The sequence below is a fragment of the Mixophyes fleayi genome, chromosome 5 (assembly GCF_038048845.1).
Source record: "Mixophyes fleayi isolate aMixFle1 chromosome 5, aMixFle1.hap1, whole genome shotgun sequence".
Lineage (NCBI taxonomy): Eukaryota > Metazoa > Chordata > Amphibia > Anura > Limnodynastidae > Mixophyes > Mixophyes fleayi.
The window spans coordinates 207,271,066-207,283,430 of NC_134406.1; the positions used below are offsets into that span (position 1 = coordinate 207,271,066).

General features: G+C 38.1%; 1 protein-coding gene across 20 annotated transcripts in view; it reads left to right on the forward strand.

Annotated features, from left to right (window-relative positions):
- The window catches only part of EPB41L3 (erythrocyte membrane protein band 4.1 like 3), a 131,336-nt gene extending 121,379 nt beyond the window's left edge, over positions 1–9,957 (forward strand). For 18 of the 20 annotated variants that reach the window (XM_075213341.1, XM_075213336.1, XM_075213338.1 and 15 more), the window contains 4 exons: positions 274–372; positions 5,944–6,024; positions 6,461–6,577; positions 8,705–9,957. In XM_075213341.1, the coding sequence (XP_075069442.1) occupies positions 274–372; positions 5,944–6,024; positions 6,461–6,571 (291 nt within the window). In that variant the 3' untranslated portion in view covers positions 6,572–6,577; positions 8,705–9,957. The remainder of the gene's footprint in view (positions 1–273; positions 373–5,943; positions 6,025–6,460; positions 6,578–8,704) is intronic. The other 2 variants (XM_075213339.1, XM_075213340.1) reach the window with 2 other exon arrangements.
- Positions 9,958–12,365: the final 2,408 nt, after the last annotated feature.

A 12,365-nucleotide genomic window follows, 5' to 3' on the forward strand; every position in this document is an offset into this window, starting at 1 on the left:
AAAACAAGTTATGCTACATATTCTGCATTTGTCCTATGAAAAGCAGGCTGGATTATATAGGGTGTGTTTAGGCTTGCTATAGCTCTATAGCTAACTGAGTGCTGGGAAGCCATATGCCCCTCACCGCTTGCATACAGTACAGCTGCTCAGTAAGAAAGCTCCCTTCCCTACCCCAAAACATGTGGTTTTATAATCATTTTTATTGCACCTGCAATTTTTGATTCAGGTCTATGCTGCTATTAAATCCAAGTACTTGCATCACTTTGTTTTTAGATGGTGTCTCGTCCTGACACAGATCCTGGTGTATTAATGAGCGCTCAGACAATTACTTCAGAAACTCTTGGCACTACAACTACTACACACATTACCAAAGTAAGTCTTGATGGCATATTTCCATATATATATACACATGGTAAGGAATCATATGGCAGAGATGGCTAGCATGGGTGCCTAATTATTTTTACTACTGGATACATTTTCTGGCCCACTCAGACAGTTATGAATGCGTCTGTCACTTTTTCATGCCACTACAGCAGCGGCTGATATTGCAAATTAAATTCTGAGATATGAATTGTTGTATTCTTATATGAAAACAATGGTGGTGATTCTCCTTTCCTTCCATCCCTACCTTAGTAGTTACAAAACATAGATTGTCCCAGAATTTACAGGAGGTTCACAAATTTCGAAGAGTACTCCAGGACTCCCAGAAGAGTAGGCGTCCTCCCGGGTCTTAGTGGTGGCAGGGCTTAATGGCATCATCAAGCCAAGCCCAACCCCCATCCAGTGCCATCAATTTCATAGCAGGGGGCGGAGTCATGCCCACTTTCAATGATTTGTAACATTTTTAAAATAGACCAAAGTTAAAATTGCAGAGCCTGTTACTGCTTGATTTTTGATCCAGTTTGCTAATACCAATTGTAACCTTACCATGTTATTATATTTGCCTTATTGAATCCCTTTTAAGTTTCAAAATAGGTTACTTATATATAAGTATATAGTTTGACTGTATTATATATTTAGTTTAACAGGTCATTAAGCTGTGGGTATAACAAACCCACCCTATGAAAACGTTTGATTTCACTGATTAAGTTAATCGCCTAGATATATATACTTCATCCCACCATTTCCAGATCTAGTACAAACTCATGGCAGACTGCTTATGTTGTGCTTTCATAGGTCACCATCCATGCTTCTCATACTGCAAACATACGTATAAATTGTTTTCTAGTATGTTAAGTGCATACTGAGTAGTGATAAAGACATGGTCACTGTTCTAAAAAAAAAATGGTTAAACTTTTTTTTTTTGTTTCATGATTTATTTCCAAAGAATTCAATTATGTGTTTGTCCACTATGTATGCACAAGATTCTGTGGTTCTACATTTGATTCTTCAAAATATAATGTTTGCCTGTTTTATAATGTTTTGCTTTATCCTATCAAGTCTATTTTAAACTCAGTGATCCATCCGTAACAAAACACATTCTTAACTCCACATGCTCAATATTGATTACTTCTACAGATCATGGTGTCACTATGACCTTGCCATCATCCTTTCAGTCGACACCATCCCTTCAAAGTATAAAACTTATACTGTGTGATGTAACAGATTTTTGTAAGGCTGTTGTAGCCATAGTTGGCTACTAGTGAAGCCTAGTTATCAAGGAATCATTGTTCCATTATAATATGACCTCTTGCATCATTAAACCTGCTAGATTGTTAGATCATTACAAAAACAGCTACAGCAATACTAAAAAGACAACAAGACGGTGATTATTGCAAGCCGTATATTGTATATATTACAAATAACATCACATCTGTTTAGATTTGTCTCTTCATGTTATATATATTATGCACAATATCCAGCCATTGTGCCTGTATTCTTAATTTTTCACCATTCTTAATACTTCATAACAGTAAAGACTTTGCAGTTCTCATCTTGATTACCCTCTGGCAAATGTTATCTGAGGCTGAATCGAATTAGCTGAAGGCAGTTTTGTGATCATTTATTCTGGCAGGAACAGTGATTTGATAGTCTTGAGAATGTAACTCCTTTGATAGTCAAAGTTACTGGTTTATTCCCTATTTATCATTCAAAGCATATGTATAAGTATCATGGGAAAAAACTCAGTGCAGGAAAAGGTATTCTTGAAAGCTTTTCAACCAATTAAAAATAATGTAGCCTTGCTCAATAAAAACGGCAGTGCCTTAAGTCTTAAAAACTTATTCAGACTCCGAAGACATTTTTTTTTGCCGCAGATTCTGAATTTGAAATAAATTGAAGTAGGGTTTTTGGCACTGATCCACAAAGTATCAAGTACAGTGTCACATCAAAATACATATTCAGAAACCTAAAATGTACTAAAAATGAAATACAGAATTTATTAAATGTAAAAAATATTCATACCCCTCATATTTGCAATCGTAGATTTTCAAAGTTGTCATATATTACCTCAGAAGTAATAGCATTTTTTTCATTGACTCCACCTGTGTAAGAAAGTTATCAATTATTTTGTAAATATAAATACTGATCCCTCTGTCAAGATTTTTTTTAAAAATGAAGAGGACAGAGAACTCCAAACATGACAAAGACATGATTACAGAGAGGTACCAATCTGGAGAAGGGCACAAAACGATTGCAAACATCATTGTAGTCCACTGTACAGACGTGTAAGAGGTATGAAACTAAAGACACACTGCCTATATCTGGCTTCCTATCTAAACTTTGTTACAGACCTAAAAAATACTTAAAAGAAAAGAACAATTGGCTCATTTCTACACATTTGGTGGGATTGCCCAAAACTGACCTCCTTTTGGCGTGAGGTTAAGGACTAGATAGGATAGAAACTATGATCCAAATTTCCCTGGCTCTCGACCCAAAATATTTTCTTCTACCTCTGGGATTCCCTTCAGCCACTAGGCATCAAAATAAACTAGCCCGCCACATTATCTCAGCTGCCACATGTCAAATTGCTATTGATTGGAGACAAATTGCTCCTCCCTCCATCAACGCTGTGACTAATAGCATATGGCAAACTTACCGTATGGAATACATGACCAGCGTTATACGTAATTGTTCTAAAACCTTTAACAAAGTCTGGGATCCATGGATGTCCTATTTTCAATATAGCTCCCCCTTTACATAGGTGTCCCCCCCCCCCCCATTTTCCATTCACCTCTTCCTCTCCCTTCTATTTGGACTTTTACCCTAGGTCTCTGCCACAACACCCTCTTTTCTGTCTTCTTGTACTTTCCTCCTTTGTTTTTTTTTATTTTTTTATTATTATTCTTTTCTTTCTTTCTCTTGCTCTGTCTCTTCCTCAATTTAAATAAAAATCACTGGTTATTCTTTTTGCATACTTCAACAGAATCTAATTTCCACTCTCTTTCAGACACAGAGAGTGTCTCAATTAATGTTTTCTATATGGTATTTCATGTATTTGATTTCTGTAATGTATCTTACTTGACCGGCAATAAATACTTGTTTAAAAAGAAAAGAGCAATTGTGAATGATCTGCAGAAGTCAATGTCTGTGACGACAGATAGTTGTCTATAATCTACAAGTCTTCCACAAAACGTACTTTTATAGGAGTTTTCCTCCTATAAAAGGCCATAGGAAAAAATAGAAATTCATATCCTTGCCAGCAAAAAGCGACACCTAGAAGATACTACACACAGTTTGCAGAAAGTCTGATAGGACAAAAGTGAAACTTTTTGACCTGAATGCTAGAATTTATATGGTACAACTCTACACACCAGCCAGGTAACATCATCCTTACCATGAAGTATTGCACTGGTAACATGGTATGGGATTGCATTTTAGCAGCGAGAACGAGCAATCTTGTCGAGGTCCATGGGAAGATGAATATTACACACCCATTACCGACAATTCGTGGACATAATCCTGCTACCATCTTCCATTAAGCTCAATCTGGGAAGAACATTTTCTTTCAACAGTACCATGATCCAAACCACAGTGGAAGAGCAGCACTGGAGTGTCTTAAAGTGAAGAAAATAGATTATTTGAGTGGCCTAGGCAGAGTCATGACTTAAATCCCTTGAAGATCTGTGGCAAGACCTCAAACTTGCTGTCTATCACTGCTCCCCAACTAACCTGGTTCAGCTTGAGCAATTTTGCAAGGACGAATAGACAAATAATACTCCATATCCATGTTATCTCTTGTCTAATGGTGATAAATACTATTATCTTTCTTTTGCATGCGAGAATCTGCAAAGATGAATTAATTCCATGATGTTAAATTCTTAAGTTTGAAAAAAGGTATTTGGACTATATCCTTTTTTCAAGGCACGGTATTTAAAGTATATAAAGAGAGAAAACCGAGAAAATTCCTTTATTAGTTACAGACACTAATTTTTCACCTTATATAGTGCAAATGCTTTGTGTCCTTCAACCAGATGTTGGCTTTAAAGAGCATATCCACTTTAAAGTGTCGAGTATGTTGTTACTTCCCATTCCACCTGACCTCTTAATAACAGTCCCATGACATCCAGCTCTTCAAAAACACTATTCAACTGAACTTCTTTCTGCCCTCTTCTGGTTCCAAAATTTAGTTTGGCATTTAGCTGAAATATGAAGAATTTTTTTTATTATTTGTGTTAGAAAGAGATGTGTTTTGCCAACTGAATGCTGATTCACTGTCAGTTTGTTTCTTGCTTTCAAAATCCCCCTGCTTAATTGTAATATGATAGTTATTGTTAAGACTATTTTCACTATTTGTCAAAATATTTGAAAAATAATTTCATATTCATCCGAGTCTAAAATATAAATTTGGTGCTTCTTGGTGCACTAAAACCAGGTTAGAGGCTTACTTAAAGAAGTTTTTGTCCATAGATTTACAAACAGGACTTAGTTCTGTTCACAGACACTTCATTATTGTATGGATAATTCTCACTAAAAGCTTCATAAAGAAACCTAGATTTATATACAGCATTGTATTGAGGTACATAGATAATGGAAGTATAGCATCAGATTATACAGAATACTCAAACATATTCCTCATAAATGAACAGTTACATATCAATAGTGGCACATTGCTTGACCTTTATTGTTAGTTACAGTAGATCACTATTGGTTTTTAATACACATAATATACTTTTACGTTTCATTTTGTGCTGTGGATTTTCTACATAATGTCTACCCATTCTTTGTGAGTTGTGCCCAGTGTTTTCTTCTATCCTCCCTCTCCCATGTCTTGGACAGCTTTAATGTCAGTGCTCCTGAAAGGGGACACGTCCTGCCAGGACTGCACAGTGATCAGCAGCAAGCTGTTGACTGTGCTAATATACAAAATGAGTACTCATTCATCTAATGCTAACATGCCTTCTCCTAACACTAACCTGGACTGTTGGGAATCTATTGAAATGTCAGCTGTCCTTGGCATCCTTACAGAGGAAATGACTTGCCCATTAAGGAATTAAAACCATGGACTCCAAAAACTGATATTGTTGGTTATATCTTGTCCTGTCAGGTGGCGTCTGTGTAATTTTAAGAACATTATATTTGTATGAAACCTACCTACGAATACCTAATATTCAATAGGATATTTAAAACCTGACAAGCATTTCAGAAAAAAAGAATTACTGCAGTAAATAACAAGGTACTGCTTATTATTTTGTTGTTAAAAGGATATATTGTGCTGGGATTTGGGGGTTTGTTAGCTAGAATATTACTGCTTGAAAAGGAGAATCTAATTTAAACCCAGTAAAGGCCTAATGCACCAGCCCTCATGAGATTACATTAAGACCACTTTCAATTACCTTGCACATTTTGTGTTTCTTATCTCTACCTGCACAGAGTGTGCCTGAGTGTGAAACTTCAGGGCCAGCTACCATGAGTTAATGTTCAGGATTGATAAGGGAGTAATATATCGTTACATGACTACATTCTTGATACATGTATTTTATGGTCATTTTCATTTCTGCATAGACTGTGAAAGGAGGCATTTCAGAGACCAGAATTGAAAAGCGAATAGTGATTACAGGAGATGCTGACATTGACCACGATCAGGTAAAGTAGCCTGAGTGAAAGCATTTTATATATTTACACGGCTGCTAGAGTTGCCAGTAACACAGCGTGACTGGCTGATCAGCAGGAAACGGGGTAAACAGAGTTCATATTTAGCCCTTTCACCTTTTTCTATTGCTACTAATTACCTGTTGTTGTGTCAGAGTATAAATACCCAGACCTTCTGTCTCCATTTTAACTTCATCCAAGTAACTTAAATAGGATTTAATTGTCATACCATATGAAAACTTTTATTAAGAAGGATGGGCTAAGTATCAACTGTTATGCACTTACAACACGTAATTTCTGAATAAATCATGTTTAATTGTCTCCTCATTTGTAAATTGTGTACTTTTCTCATGGATATCCACCTTTCCACTGATCATGCATGTTCCACCCCTTTTTTGTTTCCGTTCCCTTTTGGTTCTTCTTGCGTTAGGCGCTGGCTCAGGCAATTAAAGAGGCCAAAGAGCAGCACCCTGACATGTCAGTGACCAAAGTAGTGGTACATAAAGAGACAGAGATCACACCTGAAGATGGGGAGGACTGACCACAGGTAAGATGCATCCATGGCTTTCCTGGACACTGCAGGCTGGCATGTGCAAAAGGCATCCTCCCCTTTGCTTACTATCGACAACCCTGCAGGTTTTTTTCTTTTGTTTTTGCATGAATACAATTCATTTATACATAATGTACCTTTATTATGGATTTTATGTGTGTCAGGTATTGTATGCTGTCTACAGTCAGTGGAAATACACCCAATGCTTACTATAACTACCTTTTAACAGGCTGATACAAGCACATCCTGCCTCGCTTTAAAGAGGCAGTTTCACATAGTACTGAATGATCATCTTTAAGCAGGCTTGTATCTGCACAAATTACATTTTCACTCTGCTGGTACCAGTAATATATATTTTAGTACTGCTACAAACAGAAAAAAAAGGAAATTGCCTCTTTAACCAATTTTGTTTCATATGTCGTGTTTACCATGGTTTCATCTGTGCACGGTGTCCTGTCACTTTGTCTTATTTTATTCATTGACAAGGCAAAGTATCACTAACTATTAGGAGACAAAGTAAGGCATATTTATAAAACAGACCAAGAAAATGGGGAAAATGAAACTGTGAAATGATGAACATATTTAGAAAGTGGTGTGACATGTTACACCATAACCATATTTATGTTTAAAAAGTAGAATATGCAACAAAAACATGTTTGTCTAATTTCTGCAGAATCCTGATACATGGTAGGTGCAAACTAAAAGTTGTGCACACACAGCAAAGAAAATGGTTGTCAGCATCTTTACATATGGGCACATAAATGTTTCTAATAGCTGGTTAACCTATAAATACATATTAGACTTAGAGGAACTGTCTCTGGGGGAGCAGGAAAATTTTAACTACATAGAGACTGAAATACACTTCCTCCTTATTCACCCCATATTCTTTCATGTGTTGTGACCATCATGCTGTTCAGCTATACTTGCCCACTCTCCCGGAATGTCTGGGAGATTCCCCAATTCCAGGCTAGGACTCGCGGGAGAGCAGGCCATTTTCCTGCATCTCAGGAAGTGGGCATGAAGAAGGCCTCAATGATGTGATTTGTTGCGCTCTGCCCCCCTACGCAGCCGCCCCCCTATGGGAGACCCGGCAACATGACGGCAAAATTGTGTTCAGCCTATGCTAAGCTCAGATGCTTTGTTCTACTACAGCAATCTAGTGCAGTAAGAAGTGTGGAAAACTGTGCTGTAGGTCAGGCGAGCAGCAATGGGGAGACACAGTGCTGCCCAGCTGAGCTATTAGCATACTGTACATGGTACTTACTGGACCGTTTCTAAGATGCATATTGGGAGAGAGGAGTAATATTTTGATGATCAATCTCTACTTATAAATTAAATAATTAAAATGAATGAAAATCCCCAAAGCCCGATTGTAATTTATTCCTTTATAAACTATAACCTCAAAGTAAAACGTAGCTTTTCTTTGTAAATATACAATACAACACTTATATAAAAGCAGTAGCCGTGCTAAACCACTTGTACTCAAAGCAAGAACTACTAAAAATATGCATTTTCTCCACATACTTAGTGATATTTCACCTTAGGTGACTAACTTTTTTTTTTACATCCCAGGGTCTGAGGCAGTGACCAGTGATTGCTTTCTTGATTTTTTCTGTTGTCATATATGTTTTAAAAAGGAGTTACTATTACATCGGTATTTCATTGATGCAGTAGTCACTTTCACAGTTTTTTTTCTTTTTAAAAAAAAGACATGAACTTGTATTTGTCCCAACCTCTTTCACTTAGTGTTAACCCCATGTCCGCATTTATCATATACTTAATAACATGCTATCTAAATATTGCATTGTGCTGCAGATGCTGAATGACCACAAGTGGCTGCAGTGTGGCTTCTACTTTTTGTGCTGTGTGCATTTTATACTGTTGTGAAGTATATAATAAGGGAAAATATATTAGTTTTGGTTTCTGAGCTCATTTCTATTTGCAACAGATATATTTTGAAAGATGTTATTACTGAAATGGCTTCAGCAATGGCAGGTTGTCAAATTTCCTGAAAAAAAGATCATCTGAGATGCTAGAAGTGTTTTCTCCCACTGTGCTTTATCTAGAGCGAGTATGCCAATTTCCTACTGTGCAGCTATAACTGTGCCTTTGTCTTGCTTGCAGGAATAACGGAGCTTGAAAACAAGCTCAGTCATGTACACCATTAGGAATACAAGCACCTCTGCGGAGCGACAGACAGAACCTGGCTGACTTCTGTCTGGGGAAAATTACAGTCCTGAGGGATTTAGCTTGACTATTTATAAAGACATCGGCAGACATATCTTCCCATTAAAAGCAATGCAATTCAGCATAATTAAATCAGTATTGCATGAAGCAAATATAAAAAGGCAGCATTTTTTTTATTTTACATGTCATAAGTTTCCAGTTATATCTGCACGTACACCACAATATTATAATACGTGAACATATACAGTCAATGCCTTCTTCTGATCAATGCATCATTTGTTAGGTGGTAAGCCTTTGTTTACAAAAGAAACGATAATTATCATAAAATACTAGACATAGTATAGGTACTGAGTATTATGTTTTACCACACCTTATGCGTGCCAATAACACAATTGAGTACACCACTTGAATATTGCATTTGTTTTACCTGGTTTTATTACTATGATCCAATTCAAAAAAATCCTTAAATCTTGTAAGACTAAATGCTGATGAAGTGTGCTTTGTATATCCCATTTAATGACATATGGGGTAATAATTATTTTAGTATTTTAACTTGAAATCAATATTTTTTTTATGTTGTTAAGTTGAACCCTTCTGACCTAAAATCAGCATTGGCAATCTTAGATGTGTACATTCTGTGTATTTCCTTGAAAGAACACGTGTACGCCCTTAGTTTAATTACTTGATTCTTTGTTCATCACACTATTTTGTTATGTTGATTTTTTTGTATTGTTGACTTTCTTTACATTGTCGGTGACAAATGTTTTATTTTAGAATCTACTCTGCATCTAATATCTAGTTGAAAGCTAAGCCTTAACCTGTACAGAAATCCCACCTTATATATATATTGTTCCAAATCCTGCAAATAATTCCATTACACTGTCTGCTGCATCACGACACATAGTGAATGTTTGTTTGTTTCTGCATAGTGAAATAAAAATGTATTGACCTTGTTGGGAAAATAATATAATCTGCTTTTCTAGTTTGCACCAGCCATGGTTTCCAGTCAACACAAATTAGAATATAAAATAGGGAATCTCGTGGAAATTCATGAAAATGAGTTTTGCAGATAATCAAATTAAAATGAAAACGAAGGAATTTTTATCTTGCTTTTGTTTGATGACCTTATGATTGCTTCTAAGCCCTCACTATTTCTCTTTTTGCCAATAAATGCTGTACGTCACACCTTGCTCTGCTTCTCTGTTTATTGAATCTAGACAACTCACAGAAGTTTACAGTATTTGGAAAGTCACATGGATACAATTCATGAAGTAGGAGAACAATCACACACAACAGACAACAAAGTGTATATATTGTGGTAAGAGAAGGAGTAGCTCAGTAGCTAAGGGGCACTTTCTGTATAAAAGTAACCCTGAGAGACTGAAGTTTCTTATTCTACCTTGGCTTAGATGTACATGAAGAACTAGATTTTATGCTGACTTGGGGAGCAGGTTGGCGGTGCCGTTTCCTGGGGTAAACGGCTGCACTTCCCATGCATCAGCCAAACAATATCACACCAGTCCAGTGCCTCGGTTCAAGTAGCTGCAGCTAGTTTTATTTAGCAGCTCCAAAAATAAACAAAACATAAAAAGTCCTAACTTGTCTTTATTCTCAGCCATCCATTTCAACAGAGCATGATCCGTGATCAACCTACATTTTCGGTCCAAAAAGTTAATACCTTAGTGCTTCCAATGCCAATTTAATTTCTAAGGCTTCATTTTGAATAGTGGCATAATTTCTCTTATGCACATTCAACTTCCTACTTAAATAAGAAGATGCCTCTCATCATCTTTACTTTGAAATAACACCACACCTATCCCTACATTTGACGCATCTGCAAATTAATTTTTTAAATAGGGTGTCATCAAAACGGGTGCACAATGCTCCTTCAGTACCTGAAAAGCCTTTTTTGCATCAGGACTCCACTTAATCATAACTGACTTCTTACCCATGGTAAGGTCAGTCATCAGGACAACAATAGTGGTAGAATTGGGAAGAAACCTTCCAATACCCTGCAATTCCCAGCTGCTTCTTGTTTAAGGGTCGTGGTCATTTTTGTATTGTCTCAATCTTATTAAGTTGGGGCTTTATCAGACCACTGCCTATGGTGTACCCCAGATACTTTACCTCCTCCATCCCTAAATACCACATTTTTGGTTGGCTGTTAACCCTGTTTCATGCAGCAGCATATTGTCTATGTGAAATTAGAATTTTGTCCATCGTTCACTGAAAGGTGGCGGGTGCCTAATGGTAACTTATTATATCGGAACAGCCCCTCCGGTGGAGAAAAGGCTGTCTTTTATTCTGCTTTTTTGTCAACAGTGTCACGAGCCGCGGCGGTACTCACAGCCACCGCGACTCGCTTCTGGCTCCCCCTGGCGTCCTGGCCGTCACCTTGACGACCGGGACGTCATTTCCTCTTCCTGCCCGGCCGTCACCAGGGCAACAGCCGGACGCTTCTACAGTAGCCGGGCGCATACGCGTAACAGGCAGCCTGTGGGCTGATTTAATGAGGGGGCTGAATCACAGGCATTAGCCTGCAACTGTGTATTTCAGGGACAAGCCCTGATTGGCCCTGCTCTGTACTTGTATTTAGCCTGCAGGAGTGTATCCAACTCCTGATTGGTCTGTCTGTATTTAAGGCAATGAGATCTGCTGCCTCATTGCCGGTTATAGCTTCTGTTGCCAGACTGCTGACCTGCTCTGTGCCTTGTTCCTGTCTGTTGAATATTCTACTGATTACCCGTGTATGACCCTTTGCCTGGATTTGGACTTTGCCCGTGTTTCTCGTGACCCTGACCTCTGGCTTGAATACCGACCTCCCTGTCTGCTCGTGACCCCTGACCTCGGCTTGTTTATTGGAACTGCTATCTGCTGCCAGCCCTTGACCTCTGCTTGGACTCCACTCCGCTTGCCTGGGTTCTCCCCAGTCGGTACACACTTCACGACCCTCTGTCAGTCTGCAGCCCAGCCTGTCCCCACCATCAGGGGCTCCAGTGAACATCTGACTGGCAGAGTAGACTCCGGGTTGTGTTGTGCCGGCTGGAAGGGTTCCTAACAAACAGCACTTGTTTGTACCCTTTTGTTAAATCTAAAGTGGTGAAGTACCGGGCTCTTCCCAGCCTTTCAATGAGTTTATCAAACGAGGCATTTGGTAGGCATAAAATTAGATAAGCTATTTCGTTTACGGAAGTCATTGCAGAAGTGTAAGCTCCAGTCAGGTTGCAGAATGAGTACAATGGGACTTGACCAGTCACTATGTGACTGTCATGAATCGGGGTCTTTGTCCTGTTTACACAACTCAGCGGTTCCATATCATCATCATCATCATCATCATCATTTATTTATATAGCGCCACTAATTCCGCAGCGCTGTACAGAGAACTCATTCACATCAGTCCCTGCCCCATTGGAGCTTACAGTCTAAATTCCCTAATATAGACACACACTCACACACAGACAGACAGAGAGGGAGACTATGGTCAATTTTGATAGCAGCCAATTAACCTACCAGTATGTTTTTTCCCTCTTAGTGGAATGCAGCATTCTATCCTAGGACTAGCGTGACTTCTGTCTGCAGTACTGGAGGCTACCATCTT